This window comes from Elephas maximus, chromosome 6 (genome assembly GCF_024166365.1).
Source record: "Elephas maximus indicus isolate mEleMax1 chromosome 6, mEleMax1 primary haplotype, whole genome shotgun sequence".
Classification (NCBI taxonomy): domain Eukaryota; kingdom Metazoa; phylum Chordata; class Mammalia; order Proboscidea; family Elephantidae; genus Elephas; species Elephas maximus.
The window spans coordinates 24676098-24700531 of record NC_064824.1 but is presented as its reverse complement, the minus strand read 5'-3'; the positions used below and the strand labels follow the sequence as shown (position 1 = coordinate 24700531).

General features: G+C 38.9%; 1 protein-coding gene across 1 annotated transcript in view; it reads left to right on the top strand.

The window, feature by feature from the left end:
- DPP10 (dipeptidyl peptidase like 10) overlaps window positions 1–24434 on the top strand; it is an 846520-nt gene that overhangs the window by 431223 nt on the left and 390863 nt on the right. Inside the window, exon 5 of the mRNA XM_049889192.1 lies at window positions 9112–9186. Within this exon, the coding sequence (XP_049745149.1) occupies window positions 9112–9186 (75 nt within the window). The remainder of the gene's footprint in view (window positions 1–9111; window positions 9187–24434) is intronic.

Here is a 24434-nt window from a genome sequence, read left to right as displayed (position 1 = left end):
AACAGGAATATGTGTATGGTTTACATAGGGAGATATGTATGCATATATGTGTACAGGAAGGCATATGTCAGTATATGGGTATACATGTATAGGTGCATCTGTAGACATATGTATATACATGTTTGTGTGCATTGCATGTATATTCATATATATAAAAACCCAGAAACCTTTCTAAACATAACCAAACACCTTGTGGGATTGGTTTACTGGGTTTGAAGGTTTAGTTCCATAGTCTCATGAGACAACTGGGTCAATTGGCATAACATAGTTCATAAAGATAATGTTCTATATCCTAGTTTGATGAGTAGTGTCTGGGGTCTTAAAAGCTTATGAGTGGCCATCTGAGATACAGCTATTGGTCTCTATTCATCTGAAGCAAAAGGGAAAGAAGGAAACCAAAGACTCAAAGAAGAAACTAGTCTATGGGACTAATAGCCCATATGAACAATGGCCTCATCTATCCTGAGACCAGAAGAACTAGATGGTGCCTGGCTACCACTACTGACCATTCTGACCAGGAACACAATAGGTGGTCCCAGATAGAATGGAATAAAAATGTAGAAGAAAACTCAAATTCCTAAAAATGTTCAGACTTACTGGACCAATAGACACTAGAGGAAGCCCTGAGACTATCACCCTGAGATACCCTTTAAACTTGGAGCTAAGACTACTATTGGAGGTCACCTTTCAGCCAAATTAGATTGGCTCATAAAAATAAACAATATTGCCTGTGAATACTGTGCTCCTTTAAATAATCTCTGTATGAGACCAAGCAGCCAACATTCACCATTAAGCAAAGATGAGCAGGTCTGTGTGTTGGTGGGGTGGGGAGGGGGGGTGGGGAGGGGGAAGGGGCAGGGAGCTAGATTAATGGAAACAGAACAAACAGTGGAAATAATGAGAATGGTGACATGTTGTAAAAAATTTAACCAATGTCACTGAGTAATATGTGTAGAAATAGTTAAATGGGAACCTAATTTGTTGTGTAAACTTTCACAAAAAATACAATAAAATGTTAAAAAGAAAAAAAACGAAAATCAACCTGTGATATGGAAATGACACAACCTTGCTTGCCAAAATTGGAAACAATCTGAAGCACTTACTGATGAAGGCAAAAGACTACAGTCTTTAGTGTGCGTTAAAACTAAACATAAAACAAAGTTCCTCACCACTGGACCATTAAGAATATTCTGATAAATGGGGAAGAAATTGAAGTTGTCAAGGATTTTATTCTACTTGGATCAATAGTGAGTGACCATGGAAGCACCAGTCAAGAAATCAAGGAACACATTGCATTGGGAAAATCTGCTGCAAAAAACCTCTTAAAAGTTTTAAAAAGCAAAGGTGTCATTTTGATGACTAAGGTGCACCTGACCCAAGCCATGGTCTTATCAGTTGCCTGTTATGCATGTGAAAGCTGGACAATGAAAAATTAAGATTGAAAAAGAATTGACACCTTTGAATTGTGTTGGTAAAGAATATGCATTATACCATGGACTGCCAGAAAAACAAACAAACCAATATCTGAGGAAGTACAGCCAGAATACTCCTTGGAATTGAAGATGGCAAGCCTTTTTCTTGCTTACTTTGAACATCTCATCAGGAAAGACCAATCTCTAGAAAAGGACATCATATTTGGAAAAGTAGAGGGTCAGTTAAGAAAAAGGAAATCCCCCATGACATGTGTTGACCTGCTGGCTGCAAAATGAGCTCAAATATACCACCAATATACAGGATGGCACAGGACCAGGCAATGTTTCATTCTGTTATAAGTAAGGTCCCCATGAGTCAGAGCCGACTCAATGACAACCACCACTACCATCAGCTTTAAACGGGTGTTGACACCATAATAAAAATTGATCATGTCTCAAGATTTCCTTTTTAAAGCACTGTTATTTCCCTGTTTTAAATTCATTCTTAAGAAAGACTCAGCCAGGTTAAAAAAAAAATGTAGTTTTTCTATCAAGTAATATTTGCTATTGTATTTCCCTTCTTTTTAAAAACATGAGAATTGTGGGATCTTGGTAGCCATTTTCTTGCCTATGCCAGAAATAAAATCATGTTCCTGATTTTATATTTTAAAATATAATATCATGCTACAATAAAATATAATATCATTTTACAAATATATCTATATTATTTAGGATTATGAAGTCATGTTTTCTAAAATTTGCCTGATGAAATATAGCAAGAATGAACTTAAACAATTTGTTACTGACCCACTCTAGTCTGTCTTATTTTATAGGGGAATAGGATGAAGTAGCAGATATGTTTTTAGAGAACATTGGTACTTCCAAGTTAGAAAATAAGAAACTATACACTGTGCTGAGAATTTTGGTGTGGGCCTTTGTTTATTGTCTCAAGCATAAGCAGTCTTACACTGAACACAGTACAAGGGTATTGGACACATAGTAAGAGGATAAGGCCATGATTAGGAAAACAGGTCCAGAAATTTTAATATGATATTTTTAGGTCTTCCACACCTTTTAGTTCCTTTCTGCATGCTATATTCCTTAATGCAGCTCATCCTAAATGTATAAGTATCACTTAAGAGAAAAATATAGCTGGAATATAACAATAAGAAAGTGTTAAGATAATTTGAATAGTTAGTGGACCAGAATAAACTGAACTTCAAAGAAATAATTTGCATAAATATACAGGTTACAGTGGCCATTTTCTTCCATTTCCAACCAAAGCTTTTCTAATTTATGGATGGAGTAAAGGAAAATGACAATTTTTTCCACAAAGTCACCTTTTATGACTTTTTAAAAAATTTTTGAGTAGAATTCAGTGACCATTAGTTTTCACCTTCTATTAAAATAAAAATTGTTTTTTAAATGCTTTAGAGTACGGTGTATGATTCAAATCAATAGAATATTATTTTGGCTGTTCGTGTTTATTGACCAGTGAAAATATATGTGTGGGTTAGTAGGTACCGATTTAATGGTCTTAAACACTGCATAGTGGTGCTGTGGTATTTTCTGTATTGTGTTCTATTATAAAGTATTCCAGTATTAATAAAATGCATGATGTTCAGAGAAAAAGAGAGACAATATCTATTGTTTACACAAACAACATGGTTAATATGGGTTTCACAAGGAAATATAACTCAGTCCTCTATATGAAGTAGTTGGGGAGCTAAGAAAAGAGAGCATGAAAAAGTAACCTAATTAGAATTTTATATTTAAATTCTCTGCATACACACATAGTTGTGGCTATAGAAAACAAATCATGACCTTGTTTCATGCTTTCTCTTTGCCTCCGCCTTCTTCCTCTTGTTTGGAGCCAGCCAGGGAACAAGAGCCCATCACTGGCACCATACTAAAAAACCCAGCATCATACTACAGACTGCAATTTGGCTGACTCGTTTTGCAGTTCCTCTTGATCTTCATTTTCTTCAAGGATGGTGACCCATCTCTTTCCTCCACCCATTTATGGCCAACTGGCTTTCTAAAACCCTTCCTCTTGTTCAAGCCAAAGACTGTTTTGATCTGATTGGATTATACATTGTGAAAGAAACTTATTCATGATATGTAGTTAATCACACAATTTTTAAAATATATTTGATTTTTCTATGATGAGAGATGACTTTTCTAAACATTTATTTTCTACGTTAATAACCTAAAAATAAGATTGCAATGATAAAAGTTATATTCCATAAGAAACTAAACCTAAGGGGTGTATGTGTGTGTGTGTGTTAAGGGTGCTTGGTGACATTGGGCTGGAGGGAGAAGGAAGAAACAGTCCATGAAGACTAATATTCTTGTTTTCATCATTCTCTGTTAAAAATTCACCATTGACACTTTAAGTCTAAGGGGTTTATCTAGCTGAGGCTCCTTGATCAGGATTTTTTGTAATCAGAGATGCCTGTACGTATGTTTATCACCAGATTGTTTTGAGATCTAGAACAATACTAGTCCTGACTGTACAGTGCCTATTCTCATTGTTGTGACTCAGCCTAAGGGCAAACAAGTCCTTCTCACCTATTTCTGTTAATTTTAACCCTTCCTCTTATTCTTATCCTCTTGATCAATCCTTTCTCACTCTCAAGTCATATAAATACATATTTTATATACTCTGACTCTTCTGACATTTAAGTATGTGTTTAATGATTTTTCTTGCCAGGTTCTTCAAAATTGGACATATTGGAACACCGTTATTATCTTACTCCTACCTCTAGTTACAATATGTCTGACAAAAGTGAATCACTGCAATGGAGCCTCTTAATAGGGGCATTACTGTAGCAATAAAATATGTAAATTGCAGTTCTGAACAACCCAGACGAGCACTCCTGAAGCAGTGATTAATTGTTAGATGAACTGCACATATTCTGTTATATTATGATGATATGATTTGATACAATATTATATGTGGTCAGATGAATCACTTGAGCTGAGGAGGACAGGGAAGGAAGGCTTAAAGGGGTGAATCAGATATTTTAGAGAAAGAAAATTTGAATAAGCAAGAGTTCAAGGCATTACTGACAAGAAGAGCAGAAGCAAAAATACAGAAGAAAGCTTGCGTATTTAAAGAATAGACATAATAGTAAACAACACTGATAACAACTGCAGTGTCTTTGATCCACCACCTCATGAGAGTATGTTGTTTGAGGGATTCCCACTCTCTTTTTTTGTTTGTTTGTTAATGGAGAGGGATTTGCATGGAACAAACCATACACCTTCATCTATTAATCCATGTAACTGATTAAAGGTGAGACTCCCAGATATCTCTCTTAAACTCCGGACATTTATGCACAAATCCTGAACATCTCCTATTTGCTGTCCTGCTGGGACTACAACCATATCATGTCTTACATTGACATGTTCAAAATTATCCTCAAAATGTACTCGTTTTTCTCTTTTTCCCAATTTAGATAGTGATGGCAACATTCAGCCAGTGACGCAGAGTTGAAAACCTGGAGTCATTGTTCACCTTTCCTTGCTTCTCTGTCTTCACATCTAACCACTGACTTCTTCTGTTTTTATCCGCAGCCTCCCTTGAACATGTCCCGTCCTTTCTAGGTGCCTGACTCTGCCTTAACTAAGGTTCTTGTACTTGCTCCCCTGGATTGTCCTGCCAGTCTCTTACCAGATCTCATGATCTCAAGACATCATCAGACCCAACTTGATTCTCACCCACCTAGCAGAATAACCATTCCAAATTCAAGTCTGATTGTGTGGCTTCCTTGGCTTTGAATTTCACTAATAATGAAAACAGTGATCGGCTCTGCCATGTTCATGTTGGTAATGATGCTTGTAGTATTAATATTAGCATTCATGCATACTCCTCCCCCAGGAATCTTTTAAGGTACTTACCCATTTTGCGAGGACTATACTCACAATGTAGTCTAAAATTTTCATTCTACTGGAAAACACTGTTTTCCTTTACATTCCGGTTGTTGTGGAGTTGATTCCAACTCTTGGGTGTAAGCATGAAACTGTTCTCTGTAGGGTTTTCAGTGGCTGGTTTTTCAGGAGTAGATTACTAGGCCTTTCTTCTGAGGTGCCCCTGGGTGGACTTGAACTACCAACCTTTCAGTTAACAGCCAAGTGGGTTAATGAAAAAGATATAATTCTGCTCTTCTTTAAACCTGTGAAAATTTTCTTTCCTTTAAAATTGGGAAACTGGCTTCCCCCAGGCAGAATCAGACACTCAGATTTTTTTTTTTTAAATTGGTCTATAATTAAAAAAAAAAAAATTGTAAGTTAAATGCTGATTTCTAGCTTTTCTTGAAAAAAATTTGACAAACAGCAATATTGTCCTGCTTTTGAGTGTCAGAAACTGAAGTGCCATTGCCCATTTTAGACAGCAAGACTGGTCCATTTGGCCTTTGCCCTACATTCTTGTAGTACCTAACCAGTCCGTTAACGTATTTGTGTTTTGGATCCCTGTTCTGCCATGGACAACAGAGATCCATGGTGCTTGTCTTTCCTTTCCCAGTATGGGTTAGAAAATGTCCTAGTGGCCTTGGTTTCTCAACTTCTTAGCACTTTCGGTGTCTACCATGAATCCAAGAGCCAACCCAGTTGTCACAGACTCGATTACCACTCATGGCCTACCTCTGTTGTCGTTAGTTGCTGTCAAGTCTTCTCTGACCCATGGTGACCACGTATGTGCAGAACAGAACTACTCCATAGGGTTTTCAAGGCCATGACCTTTTGGAAGGAGATCACCAGGGCTTTCTTTCCAGGTACCTCTGTGTGGGTTCAAACTGCCTATCTTTCAGTTACTACTCAAGCACTTAATGGTTTGCACCACCCAGGGAGTCCTTGTCATACAGCAAAAGCTCAAAAATGATGTTTGGTAGAGTTGAAAAATACATACAAGTGGCATACCATAATATCTTCCCAAGCTGCCTGAAAACCTGCTGTTACTACTCAACTTGAGCAAATGCCTCCTCTTTCATTTTTACTCTAGTTAACCTCCTGTATATTTATTTTCCTCTTTTATCCTACCATACCTGACTTTAATAGAATGTGCCAAGGTGGCAGGGTTCATGCATTTTAATGCCCTTTGTACCATGTTGAGTATCAAAGAATGCAGTGGTAAGTACCAGTGCTGAATAACGGCAATAAACATGTAGAACACGTTTCTGCATCCTTTTACATCAATAATAATTAAGTGATTAAATATGTAGGTAACATTATAGCATATTGGCAATAATAAACTTCCTGGAGCACTCATTCGAAGCCCTATTATGTTGGCACACAACCAGAACTCTATTAATGCCTGTAGTTAGGTTCAAGGTAGACCAAGAGGTCTCCTGCGTCTGCTAGGAAGAATTAATCCCCTAGATTCGACAGATGACAGCATTAATGGTTTATACTAAGAGGGTTTTCCTGGGGCTTGTAATACCCTTTGCCTAAGCTGCGAGGCTGTGCTTCTTACACACACACCATCAGTGAGTCTCTTTACTGCACCAGTTACCTGCATAGAACTTTCTAAATGAAGAAAAGGTTGAGCGGCTCAGGTCCCTAAAAAGGTATTTGGAAAGTTTCCCAGTTTGTGTACTGCATAAGCTGGAGGCAGTATAGTGATAATTAATAAAGCGCCAGACTGGATAATTGCCGGAACTGTAAAAGATACTCAAACCTTGTTACCAGAGGCACAGACGCACCTGTGAATGTGTGAAGTTAATTTGTGTGAGGAATGTCACATGAAGGCGATGGGGACAAGGGAGGTGAGGATCTTTTTAAATACTTCAGACTTCAGACAGCGAAGTGCTTGAAAAAAAGAATTCCTGCTGGTGAGATAATGTAGGGCTTATGAAAGAAATGTCTCTTGGGTTCTCTTGCTCTATATGCTTCCCTGTGACCTTGAGCAAATTTTAAGAACCGTGCTATTTGTTTTCTAATCCTTGTAGGACAGGAGTGATGACGTTGCCCCTGAAATGTTTTTCAAATAACAATAGACCTCCTGATGAGTTTGGGAGACATGATTCTCCTGTGGACCAAAGAAGACAAGACCTTGTGTCCTCAATGTCACTGTAAATTTCCCCAAGGCCAATTTCTGTCAAGTTATTATACATAATAAATTAATGCAGCCGGGGGTGGGGGGTAGAAAGAGGAGGATAACTATCTCATGTGTTATCAGGAGGATTATTGAGCTATAACTTATACAAAGTAGTTAGTAACTTGTAGAACATAAGTAGATGATGAATCAATAGTTGCTGCTACTGCCTTTATTATTGTTTTTGCTTTATTGTTGTAATTATTTTCATCATTTTGGAAATGACCCTTCCAACAATGCTTGAGATGAAGAATTGCCAGTGATCACTCTGATCTTCTTCTAAAGTGTCTTATCCGTGGACAGTACAAGATGAATGTATGCAGGCAAACCCCCCTAAATATTAACATTACCAGTCATTGGGATTTTCTCTCCGGTCTCTTCGTTCTCTGGACTACCTTGTTGAGAAATTCACAAATTTTACCAAATATCGATTGGTCTCGGTTTCTTATCCTATCCATGGTGTTTCTGTAGTTTCTAAGCAAAGAAAACCTAACTCTGCTCTTTTCCTTTTTACATAGAGAAAAGCCTTGTGGAAACTGACCTAAGTTGCACAAAGTTATTTATATATGTGTTTTTTCTGAAAATACCATGCAGACTATCTAGTTTAACATTCATGTAAATTTGTTTTCTTTCTTTAGTTTAAATTTTGCAGACTTTTGAGGCATCACCTGTTTGCTTACTTTACTCCTTAGATATGAATCAGATAAATATCTCTATTTCAAATAAAAATTTTTCCCCACCCTCAATGTATTTCTCCTTCCTTTCTTCTGACCACAATTTATTCAATAATTAAACTGCAGGCAAAAAACTCAGTGAGGTGCAGTGTAGTTTTTTTTTTTGTTTTAACATCAAACGTAATCAGTTACATACCAAAAACCAAACCAAACCCAGTGCCGTCGAGTCGATGCCAACTCATAGCAACCATATAGAACAGAGTAGAACTGCCCCACAGAGTTTCCAAGGAGCGCCTGACGGATTCGAACTGTCAACCCTTCGGTTAGCAGCCGTAGCACTTAACCACTACGACACCAGGGTTTCCATAGCTGTATTATAATCAGTTACGTAGTTGTGTTGTAATCAGTTATGTGGCTGTGTTTCAATCTGTTTCACCTTGAGAGTTTCCTTAAAAGAGAGTCTGCCTTTAATCTAAAAGTCTTCTTTAATTATGAGTACTCGACCAATAAGAACACAAAGCACAGACACAAAATTATGATGCCATGAAATGTCAGTATGACTTTTCCTCTTGATTAATCCAACATGAAAATATAAAAGCATTTTGGTTACTTAAGAAAGACAATGAGGCTCTGTCTTTTTTTTTTTATAATAAAAATATCAACACAGACTTCACGGGATAATGATGTGTAGAAAGATATATTAGCAATTTTTTTTTCCCTTGCTGGAATGTCTAATAAGACCTCTCCAAGCTTTTATAGCCATCTGTAGAATTATATATACTTGCATATGTATGATAGGAAGGAAAATGCCCATATCAGAATGCTGTGATAAGAATAGAATTTTTTTTTTTTTAATATATATAGCCGCATGGATGTTTATCCCTGTGTTATTAAGCTTTTTAAGATAGTTGTCTCTATTTTTTTCAAGGTAACCTTCAAAGCATCAAGACATTCAGTGTCACCAGACTTAAAATATGTTCTTCTGGCGTATGATGTCAAACAGGTAAGGGAGTGATCTTCGAGAAATCATTCCTTTATGATGCAGTCAGGTGGCAGTTCCTATTTTTCCTGGAACATCCCCTTGTCTAGGGAAATTTTGGCATATCCAGTAGTTGCAGAATGACATCGATGGCTGGTATTGCACAAGAGAGGTTTTGGAGATAATGTCTTTGGCTAGCTAATAACTTGGACAATCTGCATGTGTTTGTGCTGACCCAAGTCTATCTATCTCTTTTCAGAGCGTGGCAGGATTTAGCAAACTCAACAGATAGGGGCTGTTGAAATTCTCAGGATGTCTTACTTTGTACTTGAGTTTTTCTTGTGCGTGTATTAGGGATTTTCCCTCTAGCTGTGCCGAGAGCTACAGTGTATACTGTGGTGAGAGACAGAGAAAAACATTGATTCAGATTGTAGTCATTGGATTATTTAGTGGTATTTGAGTATAAGCTTTGTGATTGTAAAAAAAAAAAAAACCTGTAAGTGGTTTGGAACAAATAACATGTTCTAACTGCACTTAGTGTTTTATTATTCCATGTCAGTGCTAAAGCACAATTAGAGCAATATGTATGGTTGTTGAGTATTTTGCACTTACATGTAATTTGTACTGTTAAAAAGTAAATATTGGAAAGGCAATTCAGCAGTTTAGTTTTTGTAGAGAATAAGTGTTTGGAAATCATTCAAGAAAGTTTTATGAGCTTTAAGGCTGACAATAAAAATTTATGGACTTAAGGCAGGAAACCTCATATAATGCATTGAAAGCCTTTGAACACATGGAATTTCACAGTTCAAAAGACCTGCTATTTGATGGTTTTAGTGTCTTCTGGGACATACATGTGCTGTGTTTTTGGAAGAGTTCCTATTTTGATGATTTAAAATAATTAATTTTTACTGTAAAAAGACGGGAATTGCGATGAAAGACATTTCCTATTGTAAAGAACGGCCATTTTTCTTTATTATTATTAAACTTTGGCTCTGTGTTATTGCTATTCATTGAGATTTGGAATGTCACATATAATTGTAAGGATAAAATACTCGACTTTTGTAAATAAAAATATTACAATATCCTAAAAGATTTTTAAATAATATTTTGTATCTAATGAATTTTAAGTTAAAATAACTGCTATATTAATCTGATGATGAACTTAGAAAAAAAAGCAGGTTTCAGTAACTAAGGCAATTAAGACTGTGTGACACTGGCAGAGGGATAGACACATAGGTTGATGGAACAGAACAGAGAGCCCAGAGATAGACCCACATGATTGTGCCCAACTGATATTCTAATATTTGAGAAAAGTGCAAAAGTGAATGGAGGAAAGTGAGCCTATTCAACAAATGGTGCTGGAGCAATTGGACAATTGAAGTTAAAAAAAAAAAAAAAGAACCTTGATGTAACACCTTATGAGAATTCAAAATGCATCATGGACTTAAATGTAAAAGATAAAACTATAAAACTCTGGGAAAAAAAAGTAGGAAATCTTTTATATCTAAAGCAAATCACAGAGCTGACAAAGGACTAGTATCTAGAATATATAAACAACTCTGTAAACACAATTTTAAAAAAAAGGAAATCTATTATGAAAACATTCTGCATCCCACTTGGAAATGTGGCATCTGGGGTCTTAAATGCTAACAAGGGCATCAATTGGTCTCAACCCACCTGGATCAAAGGAGAATGAAGAACACCAAGGTCACATGACAACTAAGAGCCCAAGAGACAGAAAGGGCCACATGAACCAGAGACCTACGTCATCCTGAGACCAGAAGAACTAGATGGTGCCTGGCCACAACCGATGACTGCCCTGACAGGGAGCACAACAGAGAACCCCTGAGGGAGCAGATCAGTGGGATGCAGACGCCAAATTCTCATAAGACCAAACTTAATGGTCTGACTGAGACTAGAGGAATCCCAGCGGTCATGGTCCCCAAACCTTCTGTTGGCCCAGGACAGGAACCATTCCCAAAGACAACTCATCAGACATGGAAGGGACTGGACAGTGGGTAGGAGAGAGATGCTGATGAAGAGTGAGCTATTTATATCAGGTGGACACTTGAGACTGTGTTGGCATCTCCTGTCTGGAGGGGGGATGGGAGGATAGAGAGAGTTGGAAGCTTGCAAAATTGTCACGAAAGGAGAGACTGGAAGGGCTGACTCATTGGGGGAGAGCAAGTGGGAGTATGGAGTAAGGTGTATATAAACTTATATGTGACAGTCTGACTTGATTTGTAAATGTTCACTTGAAGCTCAATAAAAGTTAATAAAAAAATAAGGGGGGGGGCCGAGCCAAGATGGTGGACTAGGCAGACGCTACCTCGGATCCCTCTTACAACAAAGACACGGAAAAACAAGTGAATCGATCACATACATAGCAATCTACGAACCCTGAACAACAAACACAGATTTAGAGACAGAGAACGAACTAATACGGGGAAGCAGCGATTGTTTCCAAAGCCTGGAGCCAGCGTACCAGTCAGGTACGGCACAAGCACAGAGAGCTGCTCCACCCCCCTGAACTAACCCGGGGAGGGGGACCAGCTGGTTCCGTGGGCGGCGTGGGACACAGCTGGTGGGAGAAGTCCCCGGGAGGCAGTGACTGGTCTTGGAGCAGGAAGAGCAGCATCTCAGCCGGGGAACCGTCCTGCGGGGATTTGGACTGGACGCAGGTACGGCATAAACACGGAGAGCTGCTCCACCCCCCTGAACTAACCCCGGGAAGGGGCCCAGCCGGGTCGCTCGGGCGGCGTGGGACGAAGCCGATAGGAGAAGTCCCTGGGAGGCAGCGACTGGTATTGGAGCGGGGAGAACAGCGTCCCAGCCGGGACACTCGGTCAGGGCACAAGCACGGGGAGCTGCTCCACCCATCTGAACTAACCCCGGGAGGGGGCCCAACTGGTTCGCGGCGGCGGCACGGCCACGTGGCTGGAGGGACGAGAAGTCCCAGGGAGGCAGCGACTGATTTTGGAGTCCAGAGTGCACCATCCCAGTAGGGGAGCCTTGACGCTGGGCGTGGGGCTGGAAGCAGAGGATCTGACCGTGACTCCAGTGGGCCAGACCCCCTGGGGGCAATCTCCACACAGCCAGCACACATAGGCGACGCGCCCCGTGGGAATCTCAGATATAATAGTCATTCCAAGCAAGACAAGCAACTCTGGCTATATTCTGAGGTGCTACTCTCCTATCTCTCTGTTCCCTCCCCCACTCTGCCCAGGTGCTTCATTAACATCTGAATAGCCTGAGCCAGAGGGAGAACTCTGATAGGGATCTGACTGCATTTTTTTTTTAGCGGATTTTCTGGAAAAACTAGTTTCCCAGTGATGGCTCAGAGACAACAATCCATATCAAACCACTTAAAAAAGCAGACCATGACAGCTTCTCCAACCCCCCAAACAAAAGAATCAAAATCTTTCCCAAATGAAGATACAATCCTGGAATTATCAGATACAGAATATAAAAAACTAATTTACAGAATGCTTAAAGATATCACAAATGAAATTAGGATAACTGCAGAAAAAGCCAAGGAACACACTGATAAAACTGTTGAAGAACTCAAAAAGATTATTCAAGAACATAGTGGAAAAATTAATAAGTTGCAAGAATCCATAGAGAGACAACATGTAGAAATCCAAAAGATTAACAATAAAATTACAGAATTAGACAACGCAATAGGAAGTCAGAGGGGCAGACTCGAGCAATTAGAATGCAGACTGGGACATCTGAAGGACCAGGGAATCAACACCAACATAGCTGAAAAAAAATCAGATAAAAGAATTAAAAAAAATGAAGAAACCCTAAGAATCATGTGGGACTCTATCAAGAAGGATAACCTGCGGTCGATTGGAGTCCCAGAACAGGGAGGGGAGACAGAAAACACAGAGAAAATAGTTGAAGAACTCCTGACTCAAAACTTCCCTGACATCATGAAAGACGAAAGGATATCTATCCAAGATGCTCATCGAACCCCATTTAAGATTGATCCAAAAAGAAAAACACCAAGACATATTGTCATCAAACTCACCAAAACCAAAGATAAACAGAAAATTTTAAAAGCAGCCAGGGAGAAAAGAAAGGTTTCCTTCAAGGGAGAATCAATAAGAATGAGTTCAGACTACTCAACAGAAACCATGCAGGCAAGAAGGGAATGGGACGACATATACAGAACACTGAAGGAGAAAAACTGCCACCAAGGATCATATATCCAGCAAAACTCTCTCTGAAATATGAAGGCGAAATCAAGATATTTACAGACAAACACAAGTTTAGAGAATTTACAAAAACCAAACCAAAGCTACAAGAAATACTAAAGGATATTGTTTGGTCAGAGAACCAATAATATCAGATATCAGCACAACACAAGGTCACAAAACAGAACGTCCTGATATCAACTCAAATAGGGAAATCACAAAAACAAACAACTTAAGATTAATTAAAAAAAAAAATACACATAACAGGGAATCATGGAAGTCAATAGGTAAAAGATCACAATAATCAAAAAGAGGGACTAAATACAGGAGGCATTGAACTACCATATGGAGAGTGATACAAGGCGATATAGAACAATACAAGTTAGGTTTTTACTTAGAAAAATAGGGGTAAATAATAAGGTAACCACAAAAAGGTATAACAACTCTATAACTCAAGATAAAAGCCAAGAAAAACGTAATGACTCAACTAACATAAAGTCAAACACTATGAAAATGAGGATCTCACAATTTACTAAGAAAAACGCCTCAGCACAAAAAAGTATGTGGAAAAATGAAATTGTCAACAACACACATAAAAAGGCATCAAAATGACAGCACTAAAAACTTATTTATCTATAATTACCCTGAATGTAAATGGACTAAATGCACCAATAAAGAGACAGAGAGTCACAGACTGGATAAAGAAACACGATCCATCTATATGCTGCCTACAAGAGACACACCTTAGACTTAGAGACACAAACAAACTAAAACTCAAAGGATGGAAAAAAATATATCAAGCAAACAATAAGCAAAAAAGAAGAGGAGTAGCAATATTAATTTCTGACAAAATAGACTTTAGACTTAAATCCACCACAAAGGATAAAGAAGGACACTATATAATGATAAAAGGGACAATTGATCAGGAAGACATAACCATATTAAATATTTATGCACCCAATGACAGGGCTGCAAGATACATAAATCAAATTTTAACAGAATTGAAAAGTGAGATAGATACCTCCACAATTATAGTAGGAGACTTCAACACACCACTTTCAGAGAAGGACAGGGCATCCAGTAAGAAGCTCAATAGAGACATGGAAGATCTAATTACAACAATCAACCACCTTGACCTCATTGACTTCTACAGAACTCTCCACCCAACTGCTGCAAAATATACTTTTTTTTCTAGCGCACATGGAACATTCTCTAGAATAGACCACATATTAGGTCATAAAACAAACCTTTGCAGAGTCGAAAACATCGAAATATTACAAAGCATCTTCTCAGACCACGAGGCGATAAAACTAGAGATCAATAACAGAAAAACTAGGGAAAAGAAATCAAATACTTGGAAACTGAACAATACCCTCCTGAAAAAAGACTGGGTTATAGAAGACATCAAGGAGGGAATAAGGAAATTCATAGAAAGCAACGAGAATGAAAATACTTCCCATCAAAACCTCTGGGACACAGCAAAAGCAGTGCTCAGAGGCCAATTTATATCCATAAATGCACACATACAAAAAGAAGAAAGAGCCAAAATCAGAGAACTGTCCCGACAACTTGAACAAATAGAAAGTGAGCAACAAAAGAATCCATCAGGCACCAGAAGAAAACAAATACTAAAAATTAGAGCTGAACTAAATGAATTAGAGAACAGAAAAACAATTGAAAGAATTAACAAAGCCAAAAGCTGGTTCTTTGAAAAAATTAACAAAATTGATAAACCATTAGCTATACTGACTAAAGAAAAACAGGAAAGGAAACAAATAACCCAAATAAGAAACGAGAAGGACCACATCACAAGAGAACCAAATGAAATTAAAAGAATCATTTCAGATTATTATGAAAAATTGTACTCTAACAAATTTGCAAACCTAGAAGAAATGGATGAATTCCTGGAAAAACACTACCTACCTAAACTAACACATTCAGAAGTAGAACAACTAAATAGACCCATAACAAAAAAAGAGATTGAAACGGTAATCAACAAACTCCCAACAAAAAAAAGCCCTGGCCCGGATGGCTTCACTGCAGAGTTCTACCAAACTTTCAGAGAAGAGTAAACACCACTACTTCTGAAGGTATTCCAAAGCATAGAAAATGACGGAATACTACCCAACTCATTCTATGAAGCCACCATCTCCCTGATACCAAAACCAGGTAAAGACATTACAAAAAAAGAAAATTATAGACCTATATCCCTCATGAACATTGATGCAAAAATCCTCAACAAAATTCTAGCCAATAGAATCCAACAACACATCAAAAAAATAATTCACCCTGATCAAGTGGGATTTATACCAGGTACGCAAGGCTGGTTTAATATCAGAAAAACCAGTAATGTAATCCAGCACATAAATAAAACAAAAGACAAAAACCACATGATCTTATCAATTGATGCAGAAAAGGCATTTGACAAAGTCCAACACCCATTTATGATAAAAACTCTTACCAAAATAGGAATTGAAGGAAAATTCCTCAACATAATAAAGGGCATCTATGCAAAGCCAACGGCCAATATCACTCTAAATGGAGAGAACCTGAAAGCATTTCCCTTGAGAACGGGAACCAGACAAGGATGGTCTTTATCACCGCTCTTATTCAACATCGTGCTGGAAGTCCTAGCCAGGGCAATTAGGCTAGACAAAGAAATAAAAGGTATCCGGATTGGCAAGGAAGAAGTAAAGTTATCACTATTTGCAGATGACATGATTATATACACAGAAAACCCTAAGGAATCCTCCAGAAAACTACTGAAACTAATAGAAGAGTTTGGCAGAGTCTCAGGTTATAAAATAAACATACAAAAATCACTTGGATTCCTCTACTTCAACAAAAAGAACACCGAAGAGGAAATAACCAAATCAATACCATTCACAGTAGCCCCCAAGAAGATAAGATACTTAGGAATAAATCTTACCAAGGATGTAAAAGACCTATACAAAGAAAACTACAAAGCTCTACTACAAGAAATTCAAAAGGACCTACTTAAGTGGAAAAACATACCTTGCTCATGGATAGGAAGACTTAACATAGTAAAAATGTCTATTCTACCAAAAGCCATCTATACATTTAACGCACTTTCGATCCAAATTCCAATGTCATATTTTAAGGGGATAGAGAAACAAATCACCAATTTCGTATGGAAGGGAAAGAACCCCTGGATAAGCAAAGCACTACTGAAAAAGAAGAAGAAAGTGGGAGGCCTCACTTTACCTGACTTCAGAACCTATTATACAGCCACAGTAGTCAAAACAGCCTGGTACTGGTACAACAACAGGCACATAGACCAATGGAACAGAATTCAGAACCCAGACATAGATCCATCCACGTATGAGCAGCTGATATTTGACAAAGGACCAGTGTCAATTAATTGGGGAAAAGATAGTCTTTTTAACAAATGGTGCTGGCATAACTGGATATCCATTTGCAAAAAAAATGAAACAGGACCCATACCTTACACCATGCACAAAAACTAACTCCAAGTGGATCAAAGACCTAAACATAAAGACTATAACGATAAAGATCATGGAAGAAAAAATTGGGACAACCTTAGGAGCCCTAATACAAGGTATAAACAGAATACAAAACATTACCAAAAATGATGAAGAGAAACCCGATAACTGGGAGCTCCTAAAAATCAAACACCTATGCTCATCTAAAGACTTCTCCAAAAGAGTAAAAAGACCACCTACAGACTGGGAAAGAATTTTCAGCTATGACATCTCCGACCAGCGCCTGATCTCTGAAATCTGTATGATTCTGCCAAAACTCAACCACAAAAAGACAAACAACCCAATCAAGAAGTGGGCAAAGGATATGAACACACATTTCACTAAAGAAGATATTCAGGCAGCCAACAGATACATGAGAAAATGCTCCTGATCATTAGCCATTAGAGAAATGCAAATTAAAACTACGATGAGATTCCATCTCACACCAGCAAGGCTGGCATTAATCCAAAAAACACAAAATAATAAATGTTGGAGAGGCTGTGGAGAGATTGGAACTCTCACACACTGCTGGTGGGAATGTAAAATGGTACAACCACTTTGGAAATCTATCTGGCGTTATCTTAAACAGTTAGAAATAGAACTACCATACAACCCAGAAATCCCACTCCTAGGAATATACCCTAGAGATACAAGAGCCTTCATACAAACAGATATATGCACACCCATGTTTATTGCAGCTCTGTTTACAATAGCAAAAAGTTGGAAGCAACCAAGGTGTCCATCAACGGAGGAATGGGTAAATAAATTGTGGTATATTCACACAATGGAATACTACGCATCGAAAAAGAACAGTGACGAATCTCTGAAACATTTCATAACATGGAGGAACCTGGAAGGCATTATGCTGAGCGAAATGAGTCAGAGGGAAAAGGACAAATATTGTATAAGACCACTATTACAAGATCTTGAGAAATAGTAAACCTGAGAAGAACACATACTTTTGTGGTTACGAGGAGGGGGATGGAGGGAGGTTGGGAGAGGGTTTTTTATTGATTAATCAGTAGATAAGAACTGCTTTAGGTGAAGGGAAAGACAACAGTCAATACATGGAAGGTCAGCTCAATTGGACTGGACCAAAAGCAAAGAAGTTTCCAGGATAAAATGAATGCTTCAAAGGTCAGCGGAGCAAGCGCGGGGGTCTGGGGAACATGGTTTGAGGGGACTTCTAAGTCAATTGGCAAAATAATTCTATTATGAAATCATTCTGCATCCCAGTTTGAAATGTGGCGTCTGGGGTCTTAAATGCTAACGAGCGGCCATCTAAGATGCAGCAATTGGTCTCAACCCACCTGGAGCAAAGGAAAATGAAGAACACCAAGGCCACACGACAACTAAGAGCCCAAGAGACAGAAAGGGCCACATGAACCAGAGACCTACATCATCCTGAGACCAGAAGAACTAGTTGGTGCCCGGCCACAATCGATGACTGCCCTGACAGGGAGCACAGCAGAGGACCCCTGAGGGAGCAGGAGATCAGTGGGATACAGACCCCAAATTCTCATAAAAAGACCAAACTTAATGGTCTGACTGAGACTAGAGGAATCCCGGCGGCCATGCTCCCCAGACCTTCTGTTGGCACAGGACAGGAACCATCCCTGAAGACAACTCATCAGACATGAATGGCACTGGTCAGCGGGTGGGAGAGAGACGCTGATGAAGAGTGAGCTAATTATATCAGGTGGACACTTGAGACTGTGTTGGCAACTCCTGTCTGGAGGGGGGATGGGAGGATAGAGAGAGAGGGAAGCTGGCAAAATTGTCACGAAAGGAGAGACTGAAAGGGCTGACTCATTAGGGGGAGAGCAAGTGGGAGTAGGGAGTAAGATGTATGTAAACTTATATGTGACAGACTGATTGGATTTGTAAACGTTCACTTGAAGCTTAATAAAAGTTATTAAAAAAAAAAAAAGGAAAAACAGTCCAATTAGAAAATGGGCAAAGGACATGGAGATATACTTTCTTGAAGACAATGTAAAAATGGCAAATGAGCACATGAAAATATGTTCAACATAATTAGTCTTTTAGGAAAATGTGAACTGAAACAGCAATGAAATATCATTACATACATATCAGAATGGCTAAAATAAAAAGTAGTGACAACACCAAAAGGTGGGAAGTATGCTGAGAAACTCAAGCACTAATACATTGCTAGTGGGAATGTGAAATGATACAGCCACTCTGGAAAATATTTTGATAGTTTCTTTAAAAACTAAACATGCAACTACCATCTGAGCCAGCAATTGCAATCCTGGGCATTTATCCCAGAGAAATGAAAACTTTTGTTTATACAAAAAGCTGTGCACAAATATTTATAGCAGCTTTATTTGTAATAACCAGACACTGGGAACAACCCAGATGCCCTTCAATGGATGCATGGTTATAAACAAATTGTAGTGCATACATACCACTGAAATACTACTCAAAAATAAAAAGGAACAAGCTATTGACACATGCAACAATCTGGAAGTATCTCCAGAGAATTATGCTGAATGAACAAAGCAATTCTAAAGGGTTACTTCCTATGATCCGACTTATATCCTGTTGTGCTGTCTAACTGATTCTGACTCATGGAAACCCTATAGGACAGAATAGAACTGCCCCATATGGTTTCCAAGGAAAGGCTAGCTGATTTGAACTGCTGACCTTTTTGTTAGTAGCCAAGCTTTTAACCACTGTGCCAGATGGAATGACTTATATAACATTGTTGAAATGACAAAATTATAGAAATAGGAACAGATTAGTGGTTGGTAGGGGTTTGAGAGGGAAGTGAATGTGCCCATTTAATTTTATGAGAGAGCATGAGGTGCCCTTATGGTGACAGAAATGTTCTGTATCTTGACTGTATAAATGTTAATATCGTGGTTGTTACATTGTACTGTAGTTTTGCAGTTTGTTACCAAGAAAAGAAACTGGGTGAAGGGTACATGGGACCTACTGGTATTGTTTCTTACAACTGCATGCAAACTGACAATTACCTAAAAGAAAAGATTCAATTTAAAAAACATGTAATTGAAGGACATTTCCCAAAGTAAGACTGAAAAAAATTCAATTTATTCCTCTTTATGCACATAAAATTCATCAACTGTATGAATTATATTAAATCTCTGAGATCATCTGCCTCAAAATATGTTTCTAGATAGATAGGTGAGAAATAGTTTGCTACCCATTTTCATATTCATAGGGTTTTGTGCAGATTTGATATGATTTTCAAAGATTTGTGGATAAAAATGTTTAAAAAATAGTAAAAGATGATCAATTATTAAGCAAACTTTTGTTATTAGTTTGAGACTCTTGCATCCTTGGCCATGTCATTCAACATCTCTCTAGAAAAAGAGTATTTAGTAGTTGCTTTTTAAGATAGCTGGTTAACCCTGTATGAGAAATAAAACTATATTGTGATATCCCAGCACATCACAGATTGCATCATTAATGACCATCTTCCAACCACCAAAACTGAAGTTGCTTTTTCATCTTATTTTTAAATGCTAACTTTTTTATATATATAATTTGGATTTATCTTTAATGGAATGGTGTAGAATATAAAGTATAAAACTAGGTTTCCTTTAGATACTTGGGTACAATATGTCAAGATGCTATGCGAATAACAACAAATACATTTATTTGACCAATCTTAATATGCTCATATCATTTATTTACTTTAAGGAAAAATACTTTATCACAAATCAATTTCTAAAAGTGAGGAAAAGCTATAATTATTGATAAATTAAAATGATCAAACTGAAATTCACAATGTTATACCACTTCATCCATTCATTTTATTTATCATCTACCAGGTAGAGACTACTGAGCTAGGTATTTTGCAGGTTGTGTATGTGTGTGTGTATGTGTAACAAGAATGAGTCATCTGCTTCAAGAAACAAAGTCAAGTAGAGGTACTATGACACCAACACTAAGAGCCACCACATAGAGAGTTGAATGATGTAAGAGTGGTAATATTAGAGACCATTTCCACTCAAGGTAAATGTGAGGCATTGAAGGGGGAAGCGTATGCTGGGTTTTGAAGGGCAGATGGGTAAAGATGAATAGAAAACAAATAAACAAAAAATTCCTGGTGGGTAGACAACATAAAAGGAACTTCACGCAAGCAGCATGAAGTCTTTGAGGAATAGCAATCAATTCGGACTAACCAGCCCACAGCTTGACAATCTGGAAAGAAAAAATAAACCTGTAAATTTGGGTCGAACACAAATTATAGAATAACTTGAATACCATTCTATTCTATACAGGTTATACTAAGATGGCAATTTGGAGTATTGATTTTTTTTCAGAGTAAGTATAGGCAATGAATACTGGTGTGTGTGTGTGTGTGTGTGTGTGTGTGTGTAAAACTCCCATTAACAAAGATGGGAAAAAATAATCATACAAAGTCCACTCAAACTTATGCCCTAGAATTATTTTGTGTTTCATTCCTGTTCTTTCCCTTTATGCTTAAAATTAGGAAAACAGGAATTAAAAAAAAAAAAAAAAAATTTTTTTTTTTTTTTTTAGTCTGAAAAATAACCCATTGCCTTTTAGTTATCAGGCAGACTGTATTATCCTAACTTCAGAAAGGTGCAAATTTCTGAATTTAATATTTCCATGGATATATTTCCAGAAATGGAATTTCCTAGTGAAAAGGTCAAACTTTTTTTTTTTTAATTTGAGGTGGAATTATCATAACATAAAATTAACCCTTTTAGAGTGGCATTAATTGTATTGATAATGTTGTACAACTGCTGCTTCTATCTAGATCCAAAATATTTTAATCACCACAGAAGGAAATCCCATCTTAGACCAAGGAAAGAGAAACCAATAAATGTTTTCCCTTCTGGCTCAAAATCATCATTATGAGCACTGATTACTATGCCAAAAATACAGTGAGAGTTCTCCTGCCTGTGTTCTTTTTTTTCAATGACATACAAGTTTATTCTTCTCTGATATAAAAGAAGGCTTTTAGACATTTTTTATGGATTGAATTGTGTCTCCCCAAAATGTGGGTCAACTTGGCTAGGCCATGATTCTCAGTATTGTGTGGTCATCCTCCATTTTGTGATCTGATGTAATTATCCTATGTGTTGTAAATCCTGACCTCCATGAGGTTAATGAGGCAGGATGAGAGGCAGTTATGTTAATGAGGCAGGACACAATCTACAGCATTAGGCTGTATACTGAGTCAATCTCCTTTGAGATATAAAAGAGGGAAGGGAGTAGAGAAGAGAGGGACTTCATTACCACCAAGAAGGAAGAAACAGGAGGGGTATGAGTCCTTTGGACCTGGGGTCCCTGTGCTGAGAAGCAACTAGACCTAGGGGAAGACTGATGCCAAGATACAGGGAGATCTCTAAGGACTGCTCAGCCCACTGATGCTGAGACAAGAACCTTCCCCCAGAGCCAACAGAGAGAAAAAGCCCTAGAGCTGGCACCCTGAATTCAGACTTCTACCCTCCTAAGTTGTGAAAGTAAGTTTCTGTTTGTTAAGGCCATCCACTTCTGGTAGTTCTGTTATAGCAGCACTAGATACCTAAGACAGCATTCTAGGGCTGGTATGGTGAATTTTCAGACTTCAGAGTCTTAGGCTTCTTCTACCTTTCTACTCCACCATTAGAGTGCATGGCTTTCATCTTTTAGGTTACCCCATGAATATGGTGGCTGCCAGTGCTCCAGCCACTTTGATTTAGTTACAAATCTGAAGAAAGAGAAAAGAGAAAACCAGGGGCTCCTCTCAGCTTATTTTAAAGAGTCTCCCATGATTCAGCTTTCCGTAAGGTGTCTTTCGCCTGCCTGTGTTCTTGCATCTACATCCTGTGTCTTGAAGTGACTACAGCTCAGGATGAATGAAGAGTCCTTGCAAATGGAGGGGTGATATGCTACCGTCATCTCTGTTTTGGAATAATGTAGTAGCCCCGAGCAAGTCATCCTGCAGTCACTCTTGTTTCTTTTAATCTGTTTTCCACACTTAAGCTAAACTGATCTTCTTTCAGAAGAAAAGCTGATTCTCAACTTTCCCAAGGCACCTCAGGACCGAGACCAAAATTCATAGCACAGGGGCGGGGCCAAGATGGTGGACTAGGTGGACGCTACCGCGGATCCCTATTGCAACAAAGACTCAGAAAAACAAGTGAATCGAGCACATACATAACAATCTACGAACTCTGAACAACAAACACAGATTTAGAGACGGAGAACAAACAAATACGGGGAGACAGCGATTGTTTTCAGAGCCAGGAGCCAGCGCACCAGGCAGGTGAACTGCGGAGCCCGATTTGGGGCAGAGCCCAGGGGGGCAGACGGCACAGACAAGGGGCCCAGCCCTACCCCCCAAACTCATCCCGGGAGAGAGCCTAGCCAGTTGGCGCCAACGGCATAGAGGCGCAGCCGGTGGGAGAAGCACCCAGGAGGCAGCGACTGATCTTGGAGTGGGGAGAGCAGCGTCCCAGCCAGGGAGCCGTCCCGCCGGGAGTTTGGCAGGAAGCGGGCGTGGCGCGGGCGTGGCGCGAGCGTGGCGATCAGATATATTTCCCTAAAGTGACTCCCAGGCGGGGCCCACACGTTTGTGCAGGGGACGCCCACCCAGTTCGTACGTGCAGCGTGGCACGCCAGAGGGAGAAGTCCCCGGGAGGCAGTGGCTGGTCTTGGAGCGGGGAGAGCGGCATCCGAGCTGGGATACGCAGTCGCACCTGGTTTGCGAGAGCCGTGCGCGACGCGGCTGGAGGGACGGGGAGCCCCCTGGAGGCAGCGATGGATTTTGGAGACGGGAGTGCACAGTCCCAGTAGGGGAGCCTTAACCTTGGGGGTGGGGCTGACAGCGGAGGATCTGACCGTGACGCCAGCGGGCCAGACCCCCCAGGGGGCAATCTCCACACACCCAGTACAAATAGGTGACATGCCCCGCGGAAATCTCAGATATAAGAGTCATTCCAAGTAAGACAAACAACTCTGGCTATATTCTGAGGTGCTACACTCCTAGCTCTCTGATCCCTCCCCCACCCTCCCCAGGCGGCTACATTAACATCCGAAAAGCCTGAGCCAGAGGGAGAACTCTGATAGGGATCTGACTGCATTTTTTTTTTAGCGGATTTTCTGGAAAAACTAGTTTCCCAGTGATGGCTCAGAGACAGCAGTCCATATCAAACCACATAAAGAAGCAGACAATGACAGCTTGTCCAACCCCCCAAACAAAAGAATCAAAATCTTTCCCAAATGAAGATACAATCCTGGAATTATCAGATACAGAATATAAAAAACTAATTTACAGAATGCATAAGATATCACAAATGAAATAAGGCAAACTGCAGAAAAAGCCAAGGAATACACTGATAAAACTGTTGAAGAACTCAAAAAGATTATTCAAGAACATAGTGGAAAAATTAATAAGTTGCAAGAATCCATAGAGAGACAGCATGTAGAAATCCAAAAGATTAACAATAAAATTACAGAATTAGACAACGCAATAGGAAGTCAGAGAAGCAGACTCGAGCAATTAGAATGTAGACTGGGACATCTGGAGGACCAGGGAATCAACACCAACATAGCTGAAAAAAAATCAGAT